At 39.8% G+C, this 26,708-nt stretch overlaps 1 protein-coding gene across 4 annotated transcripts in view; it reads left to right on the top strand.

Moving 5' to 3' along the window:
• vti1a (vesicle transport through interaction with t-SNAREs 1A) overlaps positions 1-26,708 on the top strand; it is a 128,518-nt gene that overhangs the window by 54,201 nt on the left and 47,609 nt on the right. For all 4 annotated transcript variants that reach the window (XM_059324396.1, XM_059324398.1, XM_059324395.1 and 1 more), the window contains one exon: positions 24,460-24,530. In XM_059324396.1, coding sequence (XP_059180379.1) covers positions 24,460-24,530 — 71 coding nt within the window. The remainder of the gene's footprint in view (positions 1-24,459; positions 24,531-26,708) is intronic.

Raw genomic sequence — 26,708 nt, 5'->3', positions numbered from 1 at the left:
TTGTAAAATATAACAAATAAAGACATATACATTTACAGAATTTGTATTGCAACCAATTGACAAAACTCACACACACACACACGCACACGTATTACATATATATTAAAACATAAATATACACATGTACTCTAAGGTTAAGGGAAATAGGTCTTAGGTAAATATAAGCAAATTTGATATCAATTATATTGGTATCATTATTAATGTCTTTTTCACATTCATGCAACTTTTTCTTTAAATTAAGTCATCGCCAATTAGAGAAACTCTGCCTCATTTGGTAGTCTAGTCTGAAGCTACGTGTCAGGATCAGTTTGAGGTATTTAAAAATGCATGGGGTCCAGGTGAGGTGCCCGAGCCCCAATGTGACCTGGGAGCAGTTTTTGTGTGGCGTCTCAGGAGAGGCTGTGTCCAGTGTAGGGCAGGGGAAGGGACCGCGCTTAATAATAGAGCCACAGCATCAAAGGCTGTAGACTGCTGCTGGCTGGCATGGCATACATCATGAAACCCGTGTGTGTGTGTTTCTCAGTGTGTGTGTCCATCCATGGACTTCTATGCAAGTTCACATTGAGCTGTTTTGTATCATATCACATACGTCCAGCTGTGTGTACCGACAGTAGTTGTGTGTGAATAACACCGCTGTATGAATGATTGGCATGTATGCAGGATATACAGCATACGTAGTATATAAAGTGTGTCTTTGTGTACATGAATGTTCACAATAGGGCCCTCACTAGGTGGTGTGGCTCCCTGGGAAGGCTAGCGTAGCTGCAAGCGCTAGAGGACTCATTGACTTTCTAATGATTAGTGGTCAGGCCCCCAGCCCATGCTAGTACCAGGGGTTTGGCCTAGCCGCTGCTGCTAGCCTCTGGCCACCGCCGTGTACCACTATCGACTCACCCCCAGCCCCCTCTCTCTTTGGCCTGCTGGCGATGTGTCAAAACCCATTAGCACAGAGTTCCGCAACTATAGAGAGGGATCATTTTAGGTTTATCTTTATTGCTCTCCTCTTACTGCTCCACAGCCGTCTCCTCTCTCTCCCCCTCTCATTCGTTCTCTCTCTCCGTCTCCTCATCCTCCTCCGCCCTGCTGAAATGAAGAGAAAAACACAGAGAAAAAGGAGTAACCTTTGACAGGAGTTGTTCCAGTTGTGGTATGTATGGCTGTGTATTGATCTGCATTGGCTTTAGGAACTATAGAAGAGAGAGTCAGCGAGTTCCCGCTGCTTTCAAGTCCCACACATTTTTTTTCTGGGGAAAGACAAGGAAGTTTCAGATGCATATTGACCTCCTTAGGTCCCATAAGCTATGGAGATTTGTTTAGTGAAATGGGTGGGGTGTTGTAACATGTATATATGTGAGAAAAAAGTTCAGAAATCTATGATCCCATATGTAATCTTCTATCATGTTAATTTCCGTTGTGTGTATGTGTGAATTATTATGTGTGTGTGTTTGAGAGAAAGAGGGAGAATGTGTGTTTTTGTACTCCACTGTATTGTGTATTATGTATAATGTATCTTTCTGCTCTTGTTGAGTCTGACCTCTTGACACACTTGGTTGTTTCTTTCAAGTTATTGACCGACACAGCCACTTTATCCAGATAACTATTTTAGAGAGTGGAACTTCTTTATTTTTAAAAAGCTAAGCCATGGTTTGAATTAGAATAGATCCACACAAACACACACACACACACACACACACACACACACACACACACACACACACACACACACACACAAAGCTCAGCGAGACAGCATCCTTCTAACCCAGCACTTCTTTTTCCGATAAGCTCGATCTCCCAAGAGACAAAATGCCTGTCAAAAGACTTTGTCCAAACAACGAGAAATCTGTGGAAAAAAACAAAAAAAAACACAAATACTTCTCCATCACTGTTCATCAATCCATCTAGTTGTGAAATCATTATTTATTTATGGAACTTTAAAGCGCGTTATTTGAATAATGTGGGGTATGACGAAGGGGGAGCTGTACGGAAACAACAAAATGACAACCACACCAAAACCACCCGAGGGCACATGCCAACACATCGCATCAGTGTCATCCTTCCTCGCTTTGCCCCTGTGGGCTTACTGCTCAGCAGGTAGCCACACATACACACACACACACACACTCTCACACACACACACACACACACGCGCATTAACACCTGCTATATAATATTCTAAAACATATTTATAAATTTGCTTTCTTGCACAGATGCGCTAAAAACACAGAATCAATAGTTTTCTGATAGACAAATATAGACTCTACACAAACTTACTTTCACTCTGTCATACACACACACACCCACGTATACACACGCACACACACAGATATATGCACCACGCCCTCAGGCCCTGGAGACGGCAGCAGTGGCATCAGCGGTCTGATAGATGGATCCTGTCTCCTTGTGATCTCCACTTGTCAGACAAGTGTCACACAAAGCCCAAACACAAATCAAAAACACAGGTATGGGGCACATGTCAGTCTGATAGGACCTTGCGGATGCCTCCCCATCCATCAGCAGCTAAGATGCTCATCCATTGACTTGGAATGAGGGTGTAAACGTGTGCCTGTCAGAGTGTTTGGGCTACTGATGTGTGTGGTTTGCAGACTAATGGGTTGTGTTTGGTTTAAAGTGAGCTTTGTTGTCAGTGAGAACTACATAGATGGGGCATTAATAGTAGTTTTTGAACCATTTGTCGGACTCTATGTACCAGTTTTTAACCTAAACATAGTTGAATTTATTTGGATTGGTTGCTATGACATGCATAGTGGCAAAGAAACCATCCACCAGCACCATCCCCTACAACCTGACATACATTGCTGTGCACATAAATCCTTTACTCACACATGATCCTACAGCAACTTTTGCTTCCAGTTGTGGATTTGTCCCCCACACCGAGCAACCTGAATGTCACAGGCAAACCACAAAGACAGCCAACTTGTCCAACAACACAGCACAGCACCTTACCCCCCCCCACCCCCCACCCCCCTTTCCTACTTGCCAGACAGGAACAGCCCAAACCAGACCACAACAAAACCGAGGGAGAACCCACCTTTTGTTTACTATTCTCAAAGGTGGATCATGGGCCAGGCCTGGTAAGGGATTGTGACAGAGGTGATGTCTAAATTAATCATTCATGCTCTTTCACATGGGCTACAGTAACAGCCCTGAAATATTAATGACAGCTGCAGAATAAATTTGATTCCCTTTTCTCTGTGATTATAATCCACAGGCACGCTCACACACACATGTTTATTTATGCCCTGGAGATGAGGTACGGGGTCACTATCAGGAGTTTGTCTGCACACACACACACACACACACACACACACACACACACACACAATCCTTCCCTCTCCCTCTTGCCACTTGCACTTGTGTACCACCTCATTGTTTTGGAATATGTACATATTTTTCACGTGTGGTGGGCGAGTGAGCTATACATTATACATTATATGCTTGTACAGTCTAGGTATGATATACTGTATGAATACTTTGCAGCTTGCAGTAGGGGTTTTTGTTTGTTATTTTAATTAGGTGGGGGGCTTTTTCAGTACTTTTTTTTTTTTTTGGAGAGCACGACCTGAGTGGAGAAAAGAGGGTGTAGTATGTGTTGTGGTGTTCTCACCTGTAGGTGGAAATTCAATTTGCTGTGTTGAGGTAATCTGACTTGCAAACTGGGACATGCTTCTGCTCGGGTCATACCACTTTTGGATTTAGAAACCATTTTGTTCTGGTTGGTTTCACAGGAGTAAACAACTTTCAACAAATGTTTAAAAGCAGCTACAAGTAGTTTTTAACTGGTTATGAAACATAGTCAGTTTAACCTAGATAGGCAAATGAGAACATTTTTATAGTTATTCTTATGTAGTGGAACCGGCAGTGGTGGAAGAAGTTTTCAGATCCCTTACTTAAGTGATGGAACTAATACCACGCTGTGAAATGATTTACGGCATGCAGACGAAGAGAAGAGCTGAAGTCTGCATTTATTCAGGCAAACTTTGGCTGTGAATATAATCTTAGCCAGTTAAAAGGGAGTATCCCAGGATTTTTCTTTTAGAGAGTTTTATTTTTTATGTTATATTTTGTGATTATAGCTGCTGCTGGGGCAGGATCCACAGAGAGAGAAAAGAAAATAACTGAACGCAGAACAAAAAAAAATCTAATAAAGACGATGATAGAGCACAAGTGAAGGATGAGTCAACCTTGGTCGCTCATCCAACAGATGAAGAGGATTTAGGGATTCAAAACTGATCCTCAATTGGCCCTCATCCTCCTAGATGGTTATGTAATATGTCTATTTTATTAGTCTTTTTTATTTAAGATAGATTGCGACACAGGCTTTTGCACTGATTAACAGAGGCTAAAACAAACTTTGTTTTACCATTGTCATATCACAATTATCAATCTTACATAGCCACAAATAGATGCATCATGTAATTACTATGTATCCAGCTAAAAACGATCTTAAAAGAGAAATATGATCTTTGTGGTGGGGCTCATAGAACACTGCTGCTTTTGTCCACAGGGGCCGCCAAAAGCAACACAAAATCAAAGTTCCTTGTAGTTACTTTCAGCAATTTAAACTGTCCTGTCAAGTTATAAACATTTCAGAATATTCACTGTAACATATCTTAGAGTTAAGTTTTCCCAGAGTTATATTGCTAAAAGTCAGCAATCAAAACGAGCCATCCCTTGGCCGTGGCCACTTGACAACTCTGCAGCAGAGTGAAGGTTGTCTGTCATATAATGTCTTCGGATTTTGTTTTTCCCATCTCAGACATCATTGCTGTAAGCCTAACTCGCAGCAACATCACCTGGGCTTGGTGCACAGATAACTATCAGCTGTTTATGTCTCAACATGTCACTGGAGATCTCTGTCTTTCTCTGTCACCTCCGTGTATCCCTTCTTCCCTCTGTTCGCCCCTTGCTTCCTCTTCTGTAATGAGGAATACAGGATAGGAACCCGAGCTATCTCGCAAAAAAAAAAAAGAGTTTATACACAAATCCAAGTTTCTCACTGTTTCTGGCAAGAATAAAAGCACAGGCTGCAGCCCCACGAAAATTCTTTTTAGACACTAGAATATTTCTGCTGCTTGTTAGGTCAAAAAGCTTTGCAGTTGAGCAGTCCTTTAGTTTTACTGGTCAGTCTTGCAGTAAATTTCTCTCATCGCTGAATTTGTAGAAGCATTTATGTAAAAACTTTCCTCGTTGGTTTGCTTTTATCCCTGTTGTTTGTCTCCTTCAGCCCGTGTTTGGACAATTAAACAAGTGATGGGCCTAATTGCTCATCATTCAGTTGTCATCTCCTCTCAGGAGACGGGCTCGTGTGAGCAAAACTCGTCTGTCAGCTCCCCAAGTTTGCTCATTTAAATTCATCACGGTGAGCTAATGCTGTTGTCAGGCCAGTCTTCTCACATGCTGTCCGTGTATCAAAGATTATTTTCTGCTATTTAGAGTAAAAAAAAAAAGAGGAGGAATTTTAGGCCAAGATTGGGTTTGATGTTTTTGGCACCAGTCCCTGTGGGTTAATTTTCCATTTCTGTCTTTTGTTAGAGCCACCAAAGGTATTCACACTGATTTGAATTGGTTTCCAACCCTCTGCAGGTGCTTCTCTTTATGACACCATATGGACATTGATTTTTAGCCTGCAAGACTGTCAGGTAATTTCAGGCTAATCTATTTTAATAAAATGTTCTGGCAGTGATGTGTGTATTATGTTACATTATGTCACGCCCCGTGGAGTTACGCTCAGTCATGTGTTTATGTTTGTATTAAAGCGATGTATAACTAAGATGTCACATAATCGGTTTCCTGTCTGTTTTGCTTCTGTTTAGCCTCGTCTGGCTCTGCCACAGTGTGCTTGCCACTGTGACATGACAGCGGCCACAACTTCATGCTCTGTTTGAGGTAGAAAATATCAGTCGAGAGATGTTTTCTTTCTTTTTTCTGTGCAAGCAGGCATGCACACATTTCCCCATGTCTGACGGAGTGTACGCCACTATTCTGTACATGAATATTTGTGCGTTGATGTTGTGTGCATTCGCATATTTGTGTGTGTGATCCTAATGATGCCTTCCCTCCTCTACTCTATTGGGCTGTCAGCACGGTGCTGGTGACTGTCACACACACCGGCCCCCCTTCCAAATCTTGCTGAGATAGGTCATTTTTCAGTGTCAGGACAGACGATTCACGTTGGCACCAGATAGATCCGGGACACGTTGGACTCATTATTCTCTGTTTGCATATGTCTGCTCCGTGCAGAAATACAAGTCGACGTGAACAGGAGGCTTGAGCTGAAAACCTATAGCACTTCTCAGTGCTTTGTTACCATTAGCCTAATCAAACTGCATTGCTGTGCATCTCAGGTGTGGTACAAGTGTGAAAGAAGTACCAAGCACTTCACACAAGTCATTAGCTGTATGTTCTCCTTTTTTTTCCTCCTGTATCGCTGTTTTATGGAGTCAAACTAACATAGGAATCTGACAGAAATTCCAAAATGTATACCCTGTAAACAAAAACAACACTGGTGTAGTTATAAGCAGTGTAGGAGACGAGTGAATGCATTAGGGCTGTGTGGTGGCAAGAATCTGGCAATACAATACATCATAATAAAGGGGTTATGATTCAATCGATTCAATATATATTGCGATATATTGATGTCTTTTTAACTTTTTATTTTAGCATTTTAATTATTTTACAAACATTAACATTTTTAAACATTTATACATTTCCTGACATAGGACTTGTAATAAGTGATATCATAATAAACATCAACACACAAAACATGAGGGGAGAATAGATGAATAAATAAATGAAAAAAAGGGAAAATAAATAAAAAATAATATATATATACACACACACACACACACACACACACACACACACACACACATAAACAAATGATAATAAAGATAAATAAATAAAATAAATAAATAGAAAGGGAGTGAAAATAATAGTTAAAAAAGGATAATAAGAAAAAAGTATATAGAATTAGATTAAAGAAATAGATTAAATTAAGGAATAGGTTATATTGCGATAAATTGCAATTTTTAAATCTAATTTTTGAAAACACTAGCATATGCGTAAAATCTTAAGTTTTTTTTGTGCCTTTTTTTATGCAAACATTTTTAGTGGGATCTGGATTCAACACAGTCCCTGTAACATCCAACATGAAATCACAATCAGTTGTGGGATCAATAAAGTCTAATCTAAACATGTACTTATTCTTATCTACAGTGCTTTTGAGAATTAATACAATATGACAAATCACACCCTTAGAATTAATCCTTGGTCCCACAAGAGAAAGCTCATGCAGTATTTTGTCCGAATTTCAGTGTGTGACATCTTCATTTTATTTTTATTTTTATAGATTTGGTCCTTGCTCCGGTATCTCCTCTTCCATGTTATGTTTTCTTTAAGTCAGCTTATGTATTCCTTATCAGAAACCCCTCTACTCTTTATCCATTTCTCTTTCAACATCACTCCCTTTAACCCGGCTTCCTACCTCGTTCTCTCCTCCCTCCCTTCCGACAGGGTGGCTCACTGTGTGGGTAGACATGTGGCAATGTGGGGTAGGTGGAGGTCAAGGCCTGTGCCCCAGGAGTGTGGTATTTTAATCTGGGCTATTTGTAATGACAGGCCTCCTATGAGCGCAGAGGAGTGGCAGGTTGAGAGGCTCTGACAGGTTCTAATCGCTGTCAGGAAAAGTAGCTGAAGAATGTGCCAGCTACACCCCCTCCCCTTCCTGTCCTCTCCCAGAGCTGTTGTTTTCTGCTGTCTCTCTCTCTCTCTCTCGCTCTCTCTCTCTGTTCCTTTTCACTTGTACCTCTTAAAGGTGAGTGAAGGATCTTTGTCTCCCCCTGTTTTGTTTTCTCTTCCCCTCTTTCTTTATTTTGGCTGGCGTCCAGGAGCCACTACCTGCCGGTGTAATTCCTTCCTCCTTCCTCCCCTTCCTCTCTGTTCCCCGTCTGTAGACCCCACCTCCTCTTTTCCACTGCTGTGGACTGTTGTTGACATTCCTTGGGCATAAAGACTTGGCTTGTCCCAGTGTGTCCCATGGTCATTGGCAACCTGCCTGGTTTAGTGTCTTTTGCCAAATTGGCAATGTGTGATAGATGAAAGGATAAGATTGTACGTGTTACTCTGAAAATATGACTTGAGGAACTATACATCTTTATGTTATTTTAAAATTTTTATGGATTTTTTTTAACAGTATGCACATGATTCCCATTATAAAAAGCCCATACATTTAATGATCATATTGTCATATAGCCAACAAAAAAAACCTGAATATAATTTTTATTATTCATAATTCAGAAACATTTATTTCTTACAGAAGTATTTGGGTATTTTATACAGTCCAGAAATCATGAATCATTTCCCAGTGTTATTATCATATTTTTTACATTTACTAAATTTCCCCACTGTGGGATAAATAAAGTCATATCTTATCTTATCTTATCTTATATCATCATGTTGTTTAAAAATACTAAAATAAATCATAATTCTGTAAACAGAAAAGTTCAAATTAAAAAGTAAAAATTACGATCATTTTTGACATATATTCAACTAAAAACTGTACGAAGGCAGTATATTTTACATTAAAATTAATAAAAAATGCACTGTATTTGACCCACTCTGGTTTTACTTTTTCCCTGTGTTCCAACTTCTCTGTGAATCGGGTTTGTATACATCTACAACAGTAGCCTATTGTTGGATCGTGGATAACTCAAGGCTGGGGTGTAACCTTAATTCCATGTTGTATGGCTAATCAGAGACAAGAGATACGTTCACTCAGAATCAGACTTAAAAGCAAGTATCGAAAAATAATGTTGAAAACCTAAAGAAGATAGTTGAGAAACTTAAGGTACAACTCGGTGAAAATCTGGCCTCTATACTGTTCTATAATTAATGGGTTCATGTTGTGTTTGACCCATTTGATTCACCGTTCCGTTGAGCCGTTTTCAATGAGAACTGTATAGCAGATGTTTTTTTATTTTGAAGACCTCAGCTCTTTATTTTTTTCACTTTCCTGCTTCTTTGTTATATTGTTGTTCATGAAAGAGCATATATATAGGTTGACACACAATAGAGATAACATTTTTCATTTCCCCCACTCAAGGACTGAACCATCAACAATACAAAAATAGTAAAAAATAAAAATATAAAAGTACCTCAAAGAAAAACAAGATGGCCAAATGAACTTTTCAGGTTCAACACAAACTTGCTGCTCTGCCTCTCTTCTCCTTTGGCACAGCACAAGGGTGGCCAGGCTTTGCCCAGGTGCCGTCTGTGCCATTGGCGCTAAAGCGAGGAGAAGCTGGCACACTTTGGGCATGGCTGCGGCCCCTTCTTCCTCAAAGGCTTGCCTCGTCTCCCTTCTTTCCCCTCACGGTCCCTGCTGCTCCATAGCCCAGGGAGCTCATTAGGCCAGACTTCCTCTTCATTTAATCCATTTTTCATAGCCTAAAAAACAGTCCCTGATCTTAAAAATCCTGGCTAATTTAAGCCTGGATGTTGGGGAAAAGAGTGAAAATATCATGAAAAAAGCGGGCCTGTGCATGCTTTTTCATATTTCTGATGTCAAAACTAAATGTTTTTATAGAGCTGTTGCGCTATGGCCAGAATGGAAAGATGCAGAACCAGCACTAATTTGAACACTTCTTGAACAGAGTTTTAGACCCCAATAGGCAGCATCCAATTCCATCCACTTCCTTGCCTGTTGTCTGTGGGTCTTGAGGGAGACCAATGTGTTAACTTGGCCTAATGAAAACATTGGTAATAACATGCTCCCTTTCTGTGTTCCTTTAATTATGTATCTCTGACTGGATACCAGAAGGCCCCTGTAGGCTTCCAGCTCCACTTGTGGAAGGGAAGTTTCATTTGTAACTCGGATCCTGGTGGGGAGGATCTGCACAGAGAACCAAACGTGTTCTTTCTCTCACGTTTGTTCTCTCCCTGAAACTGAATCTTGCTTTCTCTCTAACATCATGTTACTCCTATCTTACTCAGTTAGTTATTGATCAAGAAAAACTTTATACGAACACACCTTCTTTTAAAAAACACACGACCATGTATTTCCCGTGTCTATACAGATCATTTTCAGCCCCTGCTTCTGCATCCTTTTTTACTTTTACATTATATCCACATAAACACGGCCAAAGTTAACATCCTCAAAAGTTGTCCGAGGCTTTGTCCTTTATCTCTCGACGAGGACAGAGCTTTTTTTCCCTCTTCCAGGAAACCATCACAGCATTAATATACCTCCCAGGTATAAAGTGTTGATGAGTGCCTGTCTCCTCAGGCTGACACTTATTTCACCAAAGGTCTCGGAGCAGGAGGGGGAAGAACATTGAGGGAAGAGAGGAAAAAAGAGCTGCTTGCATACCCAGCCAACGGATGTGGTGGAATTGTTAAGCAGTCTCGGCTGCCCTCTCGTTAGCCTCCGAGATGCCTGGTGACAAAGGTGAGGCAGCGAAAGTTGCGGCGGGTTGAGAGGGGGAGGGGGGTCAGTGCCCCTAAGGGTACCCTGCCATGGCCGTGCCAGGCCAGGACTCTGTGCCACTGTCTCCGGTGCCTCCTCTGTCAGCACGCCCTATGCCCCAGGCCGCTGCAGAGAGGGCACATAGGGGGCTGTCACGCGTCGGCCTCAATTACAATCAGGGGATGAAGCAGGCAAAGGCTGCCCACTGTCACTGCTCACATTGCAGTTGTAATAGCTGTGCTGTATCATACCCTCCCATTTTCCAGTGCAGATGTTGCTAGAAATGTATGGCCAATGGAATTTCTTTCTTCTGCACTATTTTCTCTATTGACCTTCACATCCACCTAAGAACTATAAAAAAAAATGCTGCTCATTTTTAAAATACCCACCATTATTGTGGTGAGCAATAGACTCATAACTACTTTCAAATTATTTCTTTTCCACTTAACCTCATGATTGCTAGTCATGGGCAATTCCTTTGGAGCAGACACTTTTGAATATATTTAATTAGGATATATACATTGTGCTTGAAATGTAATCTCCTGTTCAGTTTTTTCCGTGTTGATTGTTTTCTCTTGTTAAAGTTGTTTTTGTTTAGTTTTTATTGCATAAACCTTGAGAGATAAGTTGGATATTATCAAAGAAAACTAGTGGCTGATAAAGAATAGATATCATCTAGCGAGATAAAGACTATTTTTCTCTGGAGACGAAAATGATGAGTTAAAATTTGATTACTATATGCAGAAGTAGAGTTGCTGAAACTTGAACCTTGGCCAGCACCAGGTACTTAATTGGATGGGCAGTTTACCTTTTTTTGGCATCTCAGACGGCACAAAACATATGTGGTTACCAACAGGTATCATAGACCTTGGCTGTCACTTGCACTGTCTGGGTGGTCGCTTACAGTGTGTATGGCCACCTGCTGCTCTATCCATCATGGAAAAACTACTCATATCAACTTGAGACTACTTAGTTGTAGATGTTCAGTCTAACATTCTCAAAAACATATGTTTTCTTTTGACCAGCTGCAGAGCTGTTGCACACTCATGTGGTGTGTATGTGTGTTTGCATGTGTATTTAAGGGGTGCAAATCAGTATGTACAGTACATACACGTGTTCTGGATTGATCTTGTAGCATCTTGTGTGCAGAGTTGGTACTTGATACTCTGTCACAATAGAGATATTAAAAGCATTCAAGTTGTCGGTGGTTATTTTTTCTTTTGGTTGCCTGGCTGTGTGGACCACATGCTGATTTACACAGAGGATCCACATACTTATTTGAGGAATCAGCATATTAGTAATAGTTTCTCACTATAGGGTGTTGTAGCCATGCCTGGCTGCTGCTGCTGTTCCTGTCAGTCATGACAGGGTCGCATACCATCATCCTACCCCTGAAGAGAAAATGACACCTAGCTAAAAGAACCACTGTGTGTAAAAGAAATTTGGCTCCACCTCCTCACGGCCAACCTGTCTAAGCAACATTATGGCAAGATTAGCTTTGCCAGGTGGCATACATTATTCATGAGGGGAAAATAAAATGCATCTAAGGTTGTGTTATTACAGACTTGATGACTCTCTCTGTGCATCTTCCTTTATTCTCTATGTTGAAGCTGGCCCTATCAGCATACCTTAAAACCCACAGGGAGCCACACCAATCGTAGAAACTCTCCCCTAGCCTATTGTCCCCTTCATCTGCAAACTTCAAATAACAAAAAGAGAAATAATTTTGTTCAGCAGCTTCAATGACGATGTGTATTGCTCAGTTATAGATTTAAAGCGAAGGACTTTCTTTAAAAGAAAAAGAGTCGAAGACAAAAGAGTGCGACAGGCAGGGAGAGGTTAAAAAAAGGACCAGCTACCGAGTTGACAATTGAGTTATAATATCATGTCCTTTATGAATAATTAATTTGATGGTGCTAAGGCCCCTTAGAAGGTAGATTAAATTAGTTCTGCCATGTCTCAAAACTTAGATATGCTTCATTAGTGTGGGAGATGGTGGCAGACGCGTTGAGTATTCACTTAAGCCTGTTTTGGCTAATGATGAGGAACAGGAGACACCTTATCACCCAGCAGCAGCGATGCACAGTGTTACATGACATTTATGTCAGTTAACAAAGCCAGGAATTCAATACATGTGTGTTTCCTGCTATGTCTTTCTGGCCAGGAGATTCTAGATATATTGTAGTCTTCTTTGTGTTTAAGCCTCTGGATTTCAATGCAGTATTCAAGCTGATGTGATTTGTGGGAAAGCTAAGACTTGAAGTTGCTTTTAGCCTCAACTGTTGAATAAGGAAATGCTGAATTCTGAATTTTAATTCTGTCTAAATAAGTGTGCTTGTTCAGGTTTTAAGGGGTGTCATAATTTTGATTGTAAATCATAAAATGATCTAAATCTTTTTTTTTTCTTGCCTTCGTACAAATAAAAAAAAACTACAACACTTCAAAGATGACGAGGTGCATTACTCCTGAGACACTTTACTTTTTATTTTCTTTATTGTTATATTTATATTATAAATTGTTATTGTTACCTATTTTGTTCATTTTTTTCCTTATCATTATCCTATAATGTGATTGTTTTTCTAATTGTTTTGGAGACTTTGGATTAATTTGGAACCAGAATTTTCTTCGGCATAATAAAGTTCTATCTTATCGTATCAGTCATAACTTGCAACTGTACATTTTGAGACATCGTGGCCAGAGTGTAGACTTGAAAATCCTTAAGTTTCCCTGAAGTCACCAATGTGGCAACTTTTTGTCTTCCATGTTATGTAAAAAGAAAAGAATGCGTCAATAACAGAAAAAAACTACAGATTGTACGCTTCAACTCTAGCTTAAATCTAAAATCTAATCAATTTGTGACCTTAAAATTGAAACTGAAATCGAATCGTGGATTTTGAGAATCGTGACACCCCTCACAGTTTTAGATCTTCCTTTATGGCACATCACAATGTCGTTGGGAATCACTGAAGTCATATTTATTGTGTTTCATCTCTTATATTGTAGGTAAAACTTTGTATCAACAGAATATCCATTAACTTTCAAAGATGAGGCCTTCATTGAGAATTCTTTAAGCACAACATTGCTTGAATATGACGGTATGTTGTAAAGGAACAGTGTAAAATAAACACAAATAAACAATGTACACTGTATGCAAGACCTTTGACATGCCCTCACATGTCGTGCCATGTTGTGTGTATTCGCAGTGGAAGCTGACAATAATCTGCCTTCAACTCCGTGGCCCCGGTCATTGTTAAATGAGGCGCATGATGTGTCTCTCTTTTGTGAGTTCCCTCTGTGCTTCGTATTCCCCCTATAATGGCAGTATTATTTTCCCTTTACTAGACCGGGGAAGTGCGATGGTATTACCCTAAAGTAAAACACAAACTTCTGTTTGTGCTGTCTGTCAGAGCAGACACAATGACGCAGTGTTCTGATAACAGGCTCCACTGTTGCTCGCTCAAACGAATTGTCAGAGCACCTTAGATTTACCAAAGAGAATTTGATGTATAGTCTGCGCATAAGAGGGCAACTATGCCTGTGGCAGTGAATTGTTAAAATATTTTAATGCGCCACCAATACAAACATAAAATGTTAAAGTGATGCTGTAATACAGAGAAGGAGTGTTTTATATTCAGATGTAGAATAAATGACAAATAGAGGACGAGCTTCTTATTTTTATATCTCTGTCTGCAAGAAAGTTGAACAAGCTTTTCTTCCTTTAAGTTAAAAGGGAAATGATGGTTTTTACAATCTTGTTTTTTGATGTGTAGTTATGGTCATCATTCCTATCAATTGTGGTTACTTAACAACATAATTCCTTACATATGGGTATGCAGAAAGTCCTGCAGAGTGACCATAAAGATTTTATACAGTCTCAGTATAAAGCTACTTATTTAGTAGAATTAAGGAATATGCAGCCACAATTTCATTAAAAATGCGTTAAGCCGGGTAGGTCAAATTTGGTCAAGAACGTATTCCTGTTAAAAATCGCCACTGTGCACAGAAACTAAGGCTAAGAAATGAATTAACTCAAGACAAGAAAGTGATGAAATCAAGGAAATGTATTGCATGCTAGATAGCTAAGATGGATACATTGTTAGCTTCCATTGGGCCTGCTGCCACCCAGGCAATATTAAGAAGTAGGGATGCTAAATTGGATATAGCCAACCCTCGTTAACCGATCATTAACCGTTAACAGATAAGCAGGCAACTGAATCCCAGTTCAACCATTTGGGAGAGTTGAGACTTGGAACATAACTTCTGCATTCCACGGACAGCTGCGAACTTGTTCCAGTCACAGAGCCACAATGTCTTGTTTCGTCGACACATGCAGCCACATCCATAAGTCTCCACTGCAAGTTTAGCTGTAAGGTTGTCAGCTGTGTGTCTGCCTGGCATACATACAGGGTGGCTGGTTTTACCTGCCAATCCTCATCAATATCGTGGCATGTGTCACGTAGCTTTCCGTCGTGAGCATTATCGAGCAGTCGGCCATTGGAGCCACAAACTTGGCAGAAAAAAAGTGTGCAGTTAGCAATAGAAAGTTGCATTTTAACTTCTCTAGTAAGTTAGTTATTAAAAGCCACATGTAGTTGTACGTGCTGTTGTATTTTTGCAGTGGTTCAGTAGTGGATGATTCTCACATGTTATTTCTCCAATTTTGGTGAATTTTAGTGATCACAATAAATATCAGGTTGATTTTGGTGATCAGCTGTGAGCATATTTACTTGATCAAACATGTCGGAAATGTGCGTCACAACAGCCAATCAGAGTTGACCTTTTCCTGCCCCGTTTGTATGTTGCCGGAGAAGTAAACAGAAAGACAGAACGTGGAGCTAAACGCTGAGCTGAGGGCCGCAAAAAAAGATGTCAGCCATGACTTGCAGCCAGGGAGGTACAGTTGAATGTTGGGAAAGAGCAAAGGAAATTACAATCGATCCGCCGCTGTATCGAGAGTAGACTAAAATTCATGGCACGGCAATTCACACAAGGGTATGGTGCATTCAAGAACGTCAGAACGGCTGTGGTGCATTCAAGAGCATGAGACATATGAAAACTTACAGATAAACAAGTTAATACTGAATAGAACTTAGTTCAACAAACAAGTTAGCAAAATATTAACACTAACAACAACAAATCTCACAATTTGTTTATTTTGGGTCTTGTATACCAGCAAAAAAACTCAAAAGGACCGTTAAGTAGTTCACTGTGTTATTTTATATTTTTCTACATGTGTTGTACTGTTGAGTGAAAATTGTTTTTATATTTTTCTACTCTCATCTCATTTAATTTGATTATTTACTTCTTATGTTAATAAAAAATATTGAACTAACATCTATTTTCTTTAGTTTTCAGTACAGATGCTTTAAAACTGGCAGTTAAAATATATGATCTTTTTTTTTTTTTGCCATATCACCCAGCCCTACAGGCTGGGTGATATGGCAGAGGCTCTAATTTGTTCTCCTTCTTGTGGAAACAGCCATTCACAAAAACCCACAAAATACCCATTAGAATAACTTGACGAAAGTTGAGTTATCAGTTTTGGAGGTCTCACACCAGGTTGGCAAAGGAAAAATTTTGAGCAATGTAGGTTTATGTTTGAAAATCAGATTTAATTTAAAAGAGATGGAGCAGAACAGATGTGACTAAGGTTTCAGTACTTTTTGGTAACAAGAACATTGGCTCCATTCACCGAGTTTGAACTGGCCTCAGTGGTGCAACCTGCCACTCTCCAGCCGGCTTTAACACTTAGCTCTCCCCTTTTTTTCCTGTGTTTTGGGAGCTCTTCCTCAGCTCATGAGTATTAATGAATTCAAAGTTTGAGGAAAATAATCTTTAAGTGTTTCCAACTGTTAGATCCTGTCAGTGCAACCACTTCTAATGGCCTGCGCCTTCCATTCAGGCTAATGTTTGATGTCTTGCTTTCATGCCCTCCTTTTTCTCCTTTGCTAAATTGCTGCCGACAGTCCCGTGTCCCCACAGATTGTTTGTTTGTTTTCGACCATGCTTGTTTTACATATCATCAACGTTACGAGGATTCATTTAGCGAGCTGTTAATGGGGGGGAAGGGAGGGAGTGGTCCCTTGCTTTCTTATATTCAAATAGGATGTGATCATGAGTCAGGTAGCAATCTGTTGTAGTGCTGAATGTGCTAAGGAACATGTTGGACTTTTGAGAACCTCCAAAGTGATGCCAAATGTTTTCTAAAAGAAGTACAGATTTTTCATGTCCAAACCACTTGACAAGGAACAGCTGGGCAGGAACAGTCGGGCTCCGTAAGGCGTCACATCCTCATCAGTTTGAACAGGAGTGGCGATCGAGCATTGATCAAGACAGTCTAGAGGATCTTTTGTGCGTACTTCACTCACAACTTTTAACTCACAAACATCGGAGCTGGGTGGGTGAATCCAACAAAGGACATTTAATGAGTTATTTAATTCATTTAGCAACAAGAACCTATTATCAGTCAGTGTTGAAAAGTGCTAAATACTCCTAGCACTCCTCGCACTCTGAAGAAAAATAGGGGGAGGCTCCCAACAGGCCTTGTCAAAACATGCAAATGAGCTTGACGCCACGTCCGATTTTGACAAACATAATTAAGGTGTTCCAATTCGGGACATGTTAATAAAGAAGACTGCAGGCCTCCCCCAGGTCTTCACTAATCATAAAGCCTTAAAGCTTTGTGTGCGGGTGTGTGCAATTGTGTGTGTGTCTGTGTGTATTTTCTCTCCCTCATCTCCCATTTTATTGGATAATGAACTGTTGTAGAGTGTTAGATCTCCTTTCGCAGTCTTTCGCTGAGTTTGAGGAGATAGGCAGGGAAGAGCTGCCCGAGGTGTGGTGTTGTACAGATAATTAAAAGGCAAGAAATTTGTGTTTCGCTCTTTGATCTGCCTGTCAACTTTCTGATTAGAGACGTGAAAGCCTTTAATCAACAGTAATGTGATGATTAACGCTCCTAAACTGTTGAAAATGAACCAGAGGAACGTCAAGTTTTCACTTTCTTCTTCCCTCCTCCTCCGTATATCTCTCCCTGAGTCCATTTCCGACAAACTTTCTCCTCCGTCAGTTCCACCAGCGGTTCTTAAATCAGATGCTGTGTTTGATTAGGACCAAATGACATGTTGTTTTCTCCGATGTTTTAGTCTCCCTACTCTTGGCATCGTTGGTAGAGCTTAAATTTGCTCAATGTGTTTGTCTTCCAAATCCCAAAGATATGCTTCTATAAATCTTTTGTTGAGCTCTTTTGTATCTTTACATATTTCTGACCTTCAGCTTAGATATGGTCATTATGTTATTACAATGCTCATATGCTGTGGCACCATCATTTATACAGCCATTTAGCTGATAATAAAGTCAAATTATTTAAGTTGCCAACTAAAGCACTTAGAATCTGGTTTTATTATTTAGGCTGACGAACATTTGACGTACTAGTGTTTGTTTTTTATTCATGTACTATTTATTTATTTTTATATTTCAGTTGCAATGTGGCCGGCACAATTGTGTGACACAAATGTCACCACTATGAATAATGCATACACAAATTAGCTCATTGGAAAATGAGTTTTTAATTCTGCACTTCATACATTTTTTTTTTTTCTCACAATTTTGACCAAGTTTAATCAAAACATAAAAAATCATTTCCCCAGCACTGGAAATGGAATTAATAAGTCCGCTCTGTTTGAGCTTCACAATTGACCAATCGGGACACGCGGAGAATAGGTGTATAGGCTGACCAGCCGTCTGTAGAAATTCCTTGTTTTTTAATTGAAGACCTCAGAAAGCAATGCTCCTGCCCACACATTGTTGCATGTGGGGCAATCACAGCAAGCACCCAAGTCCATTAGTTTTCATTTGGATGGTTCAGTAAGACTGGTTGATTAAGTCCAGGCAATTTGCTTGAAGGAACCCTCATTCTCTACTCGCCCCTCCTGCTTCTCAACCCGCTGCCACCAACAGGGTTGTCGTTCAGGTTAATTTAATCTGGTTTGTTAGAAATTTTTAACACAATAGCTTTGTGGCTGTCTAGATGCCTCGGCACTGTGTGCGGAGTTTCCTGTTTATGGCAGAACTTTGCATTTAAATGCACGTATGCCTTTACTGGTGTTTACACTAACAGTAAATATTCTGTTGACATTGTTACTAACCCATGGAAATTAATGTAGTATATGAGTGGACATGTCAGAGTGTCTGCAGCTGTGTCCACAGGGACGTGTAGGTATGGGTAATTTCATAAATGTAAAACAAGCTAGTCCCTTCCAGGCCTCATCAATTCTCATTGAACGAGCGTGAAGGGGACTTTGCTGTTTAAAAAAAAAAATGTAAATCTGGTGATCTGAGAATTTGAGGCTGAGGTGAGGGGAAAAGAGGAGGGGGAGCTCAAACAGAAGGAAAATATAGCTTTCAGTTCTCTCCACCCCGGTTCAGCTTTAAACAAATGGTTCTATTACCAGCTGCTCTCCTACAGGCCCGGTCATTTATACCCATTAAACTTGCGTCTTATCACCCATAAGACGCTGTTACGTCTCTCCATCCGCCAATTGTCTATAATCAGCCATTTAAAACAGCAGTGGAAATTTCTTTTTGCGCCTTGCTTCGGTCTGACGGACAGGCAAACGAGCCTGGGAGGAGGAGGGCCGGGGGAGGAGAGAGGGATATTTTCTATGGAATGATGAATAGGCCAAGTTGAGTGGCTGACTAACTGAGATCTGTCTTAATCAGAAGTGATTTGTCAGAACAGGAGCTCTGCGGGGTCAGGGCGCAGGCGATGAATAAAACAGCGGCTGGCGGAGTGAAGAAAGGCCCCAGAAATCCACCCTGACTGCCCACCACCACTCATACACATGCAAGGGGAAGGGCCGATTCATGGGCTAAGTCAGGATGGACTGGCTGTGCTTCTCCCTGCCCAGAATATTACTTGTTTTGGGCCTTTTAAGTGCTCAGACTCTTGCAAGAACAAGCCAGTGCCTCGCCTATAAAACCATACACACACTGTTAAACATATATGGTGAAAAAAAACCTTCTTTTGAGAACAATGCACTTTCTATCAAGTCACACCAATTTGATTCTTCGTTAAACTAGTTTTTGCAAACTAACCGTTCCTGATTAGCATTTCATAGTTTATTATTATGAGTAACCTGTCACAACATCGCTGAGCCCCCAGATGCTACATGCCCCCCTTGTGACCTAGCACTTGGCACCTCTTTATTTTGAGTTTTAGCTCAGTGCAAAGGCGCTAGCCTCATGGCCTGTGGGCTCAGCATTACAAATACATCCCAGTGTGGGTACAACTTTGATGGAGGTGATGAAAGTATGTCACCAGGCAGTTGTAGACTTGAGAAGTCCTTAAAAAAAAGCTTCTCTGGAAGTGTACAAAGACAGGTAACTTTATTCACCTGGGAGTCGCAGGCATATAAGTTGACTGCCGCACTATGTGTGTATGTGTGTGTGTGTGTGTGTGTGTTAGTGATAGAGCGAGCTTACGAGAGAGAGAAAATGTATGGTCTACCATTTATCAGGCTCCTCCTCACTTCCCCTTAACCCTCCCGTGGGTTTCCATACCCCGTTTGTTGGAGTGTGTGGCTTGTGTCCGGATACAAGTGTGTGTGGTAACCTTCAAAAAGTGGTCTCAACTGCTTAATGAAAAGGAGCTGTGCTGAGCCTCAGAGCACACCACTGTCAGGTCTTGTACCCTTTCAGCTCTGGGGACGGAGGGAGCAAGGCAAAAAAAAAAAAAACCCGCAACACAGAAAAGAGAGACAGAGCCCTTAGACAGTGTGTAACTGCTCTGAAACAGCTCCTGTAAAATAGATGATGCCTCCAATTAAATGTGTCCACAGACTGGAGAAGGTTGAAGGCTGTGGAGGTTTGGATGGGACCAGAGTTGCTGGCTTTCTGAGCTGTATTGTCCTGAGCAGTTTCTGATGTTTACATTTTACACAGAATTATAAATGATTAGTTCAGCTCTTGCTTTAGAGCACCTGATATAAGTGAGCCTTTCTCTTCTGCAACAACAAAAATATTACATTATAACCCAGGAGAATGCTGTTCATGTCCCGTGTGAAACCAAGAGTCAAAGTTGACTTATTTTAACTTAAATAATGTACTTAACATACATGTACTGAATGCACATAATGTACAGCCTTAGAAAAAAAAGACCATTGTTTTCTTCAATTTCTTGTTCATTTTAATGCCTGGTACAACTAAAGGTACATTATTTTGGACAAATAAAAGATATATAATATAAGAGCTGATGTCTATTTTCCATGGTTTTCTTGATAATAACTAAAATCATTATCAAGAAAGCCACTCTTAAATTAAACTCTTATGAGCTATTTTTGTTGTTATCATATTTGTCCAAACAAATGTACCTAGCATTAAATGAACAAGAAAGCAAGGAGAAAACAAAGGTGGTCTAATATTTTTTTTCCATGACTGTAGGTTATGTAACAATTTAACTTATATTAACCCAACCATGACTTTTTCTTAATGCTAACCATGTAGTTTTGCTTTAATGAATTCACAATGTAACAATGTGAAAATGCACTTTTGTTGTATGCAAACATCATTTTTAGAGGACAGTATTGGTTGTTGGTAGTTTTTAAGAATAGGATTGCAACTAACGACTAGTTTCTTTATCCATTAGTCTGCCGATTATTTTTTATGATTCAGTTTTTGGTGTGTAAAATGTCACTAAGTAGTAGTAAATGCCCAACACGTTTTCCTAAAGCCATAATTTTCCTTCCACAATCCAAAGATATACAATTTACTGTCACATAAGACTAAACAAAGGCAGCAAATCTGAGCTAGGACTGGAGAAAGTTTGGTGTTCTTGCTTGATTAAAAAAAAAACTAAACAATTATCAAAATAGTTGCTGATGGTTTCTCCTTTTATTGACTAATTGTTGCAGCTCTATTTAAGAGCCCGAGCAGACAGAAATGTTTCTCTCCAACTGTGTTTGGCTCGTTTTATGGTGCTAGTTCTCCACTAGTAAAGTTAATCGTCCAGTAAATATATTTTCCGTCAACAGTATCATTATTAACAAAATGGTGAAGCTGAGATAAAAACAGACCTGTGCCATGTCCGTTGTGTGTCTGATTCCTTATCCAGCCATTACCTCCCCCTCAGTCTAATTTTTGCCTTCAACCTTTCTATACTAATTCTTTTCTACAGTTACATTAGAGGAATGAGTTGAATTAAGGCTCACTGGTGCTGGTGTAAGTGTAATGTAATGGAATAATGGGCTTGTTAAATGGACCTTTGGGGATGGGGATCTCTAACAAGTGAGTCAGAGCAAGGCCTTTGGGCCAGGGTTATTTAAATTGTTAATAGCTGTTTTAACAGGAGGGGAATATTTTAAACACTAACGAGCAACAAGTCAGGGGCATTAACACAAAATTATTTCTCCTCTCCTGCCTTGTTTTTATCAAATGTACATTTTTCTTCTTTTTTTTCTTGTTGTGGTCATAAATTATCTTGATTTAGTGCAGTTAAAGGTGCTGTAAAGACAACATTGCAAAAATCTGAATCTAACATGCCAACATGTAATTTTAGATCACCAAAAAATCCACATGAGCCAAAATATTATTACTGGAGGGACCAGCTCGCTATATTTTTTCACAGGTGTTGACAGGTTTGGATGGAAGCCCTGTCTGCATCTCATGTGATGATGCAATGGTATAAAACGTTATGCGAGTTTAGCCTGTTCCTTGCAAAATGATTGTTTTTTGTTTTTAACTCAATATTTTGCGCCCAACAAGTTATTTTCCTCACGTAACTAATGAAGTTTTACACAGACCACTGGACAGCAGGGCTTAAAAAAGATGAATGGACATGTAGATACATGCCAGAGAATGAGTAATGCAAGGGAAGACACATGATAAAGACAATAAACATCACACATTCCCTGGGGAGGTGTTGTGTACACCCCTAATGGCTCGGTGTGGGGAGAAAATCTCTCATCACTCCTTTCTGTGAATGATGACAGACTTCAGAGGACAGGAGAGAAACCTCAATAGCCACAAGGAAGTCTTTATCTTAACAAGCCACGATAAACTTATTAAAACATTTTTTTACACAACCCTTATTCCCTCTATTGAGATTGTGCTTTATAGTGTTCCTCTCTTCTAAATCGATGTGATTTCAACAACAACAAAAAACATACTGTTAGTGTAAAGAAATATATAGTTTCTTAATTCTTTTTCAGCAGCTGGCACATTTGTCAAGGGCAATCATACCTGTGTGGATGGGGTGTACAACCCCTCAGTAGAGAGCACTTGAAAACCTTGGTTGTCTATCATTCTTTAGATAGCACAGAATCCACTCTTCTATTCCACTGAAATGTATCTTATTGCCAAGGCTTTTCAGTGTTTCTCTTCCATTTTTTTTTTTTGTTTATTAATTGTATTCTTTTCTCCCGTAAACATTCAAAAACCTTGATTGCTTTTCACAACATACCTTAAGAGAATGTGTGCTTAGTGCTGCTCAGGCTAAACTACCATCGGAGGCCTTTTCTCCTGCTACCTCATCCATCTTTTTGCACATTACAAACCTTTCCAATAATGCTCTTGCCATCAAAAAAAACCTCCACTACTGCAGTCCTTGTCACACTCATTTATTTAAGAAAAAAAAAGCCACAGCCCTGACAGAGATGGATAGATGTGCTTATTTGTCTCTTTAACAGAAGATTTCTGCAAAAACTCCCTTCCTGTTTATCCCTTGTTCTTCTCCAATGGGGACGGGGGAGGGCTTGTATTTTTATGGTTATTAATACCTGCACTCAGTCTTTTAATCTGCCCTATTTGTCACATGTGACTGTCTGACTGCACTGTTTAATCTGGATATCCTTCAATCTGTCTCGTCCCAGATTAGAAATTAATGAAGGCAGGAAGAGACACATTTGAGTCACTTACAGTGTAGGGGGGTAAAAAGGGACGGGATGAATGGGAGACGAACGTCGTTCATTTGACAGTGCTCTCTCTTTTTTCTACTTTTCCCCGATCCCCTTTCTCTGTCTCACTATCTTTCTCTCTATTTCTCTCTCTCTTCTCTTGTTTAGCTGCCAGATGTAGCCCATTTTTGCACTGCACCCCCCCCCCCCCCCCCCCCCCCCCCCAAAACAGGCGCTCAGCACGTGGGCCCTTTGGTGTGCGGCACCTGTGTAGTGTAATACAGTCAGCAACTGCGTTGTTTATTCCGGATTTGTTTGGTGCGCTTGAAAGCCTGTCTTTGATCCATGCAAAGATTCTTCATTCTTTTCCTTTTTTTCCCTGATTCATCCTCAGCCTCCCTCATTTTTAAACGCTAATGCTGTAGCAGTATGGTTACATTGATGGCAGCAGTGTTTTTCTTTTTGGTGGGGGTGGGGGCAGCTTATTTGGTTTATCTTTTCTTTTTTTTAAAGCTTTCTTTTCTCATCCCCAACCCAAGGGACAGGAAAATGACAGTGACCACTGACAAGCTTGTCAGGTGCCTTGTCGGGGATGTTTTATAACTGTGCGTTAATGTGTTTACATCTACAACTGACGAGAGGCATTTAAAAAAAGAATGGCTTAATGAATATTGCATTGGCTGAGTGGACCCCACTGGCAGGCTAGATGCTGGGTTATTGTTGCCTAGAACTTGTTGTCTATTTGCTTCAGCATTTTAAGAAGGCTTTAAGATCACTTTTCATAGTTACAGTATTCTGCCATCTGCCGCCTGACACTCCCTTTAGACAGCGTTGTCTCTGTACACTCTACATTAGGGGTTAAAATTAGAAAAAACAGCCTCATTTTAAAAAAAGTCTATATTAGCGCGTATTTATGTCACATTATTCCCACTTTAGTCATAATGGTGAGACATAGTTGAAAGACAGAAAATAAAGTGTTATGCTGTTATGATGATACATCAGCCATTCCTAATATAAGAATATGAATATGACATCTTTTTTTTTTAAAGTATTTCATTCTAACACTGCACCTGTTTTCTCTTCCAGAACAAGTGGGACAGGAGATTCTTTCCAACCTGCACAGTGACCGTGAGAAGATCCAGAGAGCCAGAGAACGGGTGAGTACGCACATGCCACCTGCACACACACTCATCTGTCCATTCTAACAAGTGTTTGCGAGACCGTAAAGGTGTTGCAGCTGGTTAGCAACACTGACCGCTCTCTGCATGGTTTGCCAAGTAAACACACAAACATGGCACACACACTGTCACTGGTATGCACAGACTACGTCAGCAGAATTGTGCATTGTTTTTCATTTTCGGTCAGTACCACGTCAAAATTTAAAGTTTCATGTTTTTATTTTGGAGTTAAAACATCACCACATCATTTACAGGTGCATCTCAATAAATTAGAATATGATGGAAAAGTCTATTTCCAGTAGTTCAAGTCAAATAGCCCCAACCAAGTATTGAGTGCATATAGATGGATATACTTTTCAGAGGCCAACAATTCCATATTAAACAAAATTGGTCTTTTGTAATATTAACATTTTTTTTAGTTATAATCATAATCATTATAATTAAAAGAAACTAAATAAATTAAGACATGAAATGTTTCATTCTGTGAGTAATGGATCTATATAATGTGTTAGTTCCACTTTTTGAATTTAATTTTTGACATAAATAAACTTTTCTATGATGTTCTAATTCACTGAGATGCACCTGTATAGTACAATCAGCTTACTAGTGGCTACATATTGTCAGTACCTGTGCATTTTTCTCCTTCTCATCTGAATGGGGTTAGGTTTTAGCTGCCATCCTTCCTCACCTACCCTTCTCAGCATTTCAGCACTCTTCTCCAGTTTCTCTCTCTCCTTCCCACTTTTCCCTCGGAGACTCCTCAATCCTTAGCACTGCCCCTCCTTACATCCAGACAGGTAGGCAGAGACAGAAAAGACCAAACACAGGAAGGGGGCCCAGCCCTGACGGCACCCTCAACGCAGAATGCTTAAAGACCACAACATGGCAGTCGGCCTCGAACAGGCGATTTCAAAGGAAATCAAACATCTCCTTTCAAAACGGTCCACGGTGTCTACTGAGAGTACCTGCTCTCTTTCTTTTACTTTCTCTCTTTCTCTCCTACTTCCCATGAGTCTTCTTTGCCGAACCTCTCCGACCACATGTACACACACACTCAAGGCTTTAAAGGCGGTTTGTGAGGCTAAAGTAAAAAAGAAATCAAGATGTAAAGACGCAGGATAGAGATGGTGGTTAACGGCTCTTTTGCATTAAAAAGAAGGTGAAGGAGTTGTAGCTTTAGCAGATATATCAACACATGAACAATAAAAAACATACACAAGCACACACAAAGGTACACTTGCAAGCGCGCACACACAAACAAACCCCTATGCTCAGCAGGGGGTGTGGCCTTTTGTTTCACTTTTATGGTACAAATAGAAGTCAATGGAGGGTTTCAGCTTTGGGTCAAAGCTGCACAATCCCAAATCTAATCCGCTGAGTGGATTGAAGAATGTGATTTAAACATTCTCCAGACCAGCTAATAGAGCCAGCCAGGTAGCAGGGGGAGTGTTTTAATATTAATTCCCTTAAATTAGTATTTAAATCATCAAATCAATAATTCCAGGATGTAAAATGATTAATTTAAGGGTATGAATGACTCATATTAGGGAACAAAATAAGCAATTTGTGTGAAACAAATTATTCATTTGTTCCCCCCAGATGAATAATTCTTGACTTCAAATTAATAAATCAGGTTTCAACATCCTTTAGCTTAGCTTAGTTTAGTTCTGTTGTTTTTAACTTATGCAACTCAAATACATATCTAAAAAATAATAAAGAATAAGTTGTTACTTTTAAAATAGTGGCGAACCAAAGTTTATGCAGAGAGAAAAGATGTATGTAGGCTGAAGTTTTAAACCTGCCCTCTAAAGAGTAATACATTTATACAGTTTCCTTCAGAATAATACACTGAAAATGAAAGAAGGAAACAAAACAAAATGTATATGTATAACCAAAAGTCCCAGAAAAATTGTGATACCCACTTGTACCTCAGCTTTATATTTGTTAATCATCTTATTTTAAAATATTTGTTTGTTGATGAGATGAACATATTCCCCCTATGGCCCATGATCTTTGAATTATTTGTGCAGCTATCTTTAACTGAAATTTGGCAAAATTAATTAAAAAAAACTAACTAAAAGTATATTCAGGTGAGGATGTAGTCATTTGAAACTCAGATTATTAATATAAAAGGATATATTGCATACTTTGAGGAAA

This window comes from Centropristis striata, chromosome 21, assembly GCF_030273125.1.
Source record: "Centropristis striata isolate RG_2023a ecotype Rhode Island chromosome 21, C.striata_1.0, whole genome shotgun sequence".
In the NCBI taxonomy this organism is placed as follows: domain Eukaryota; kingdom Metazoa; phylum Chordata; class Actinopteri; order Perciformes; family Serranidae; genus Centropristis; species Centropristis striata.
Note: the sequence above shows the minus strand (reverse complement) of the source record. Positions and strands in the feature narration are given on the sequence as shown.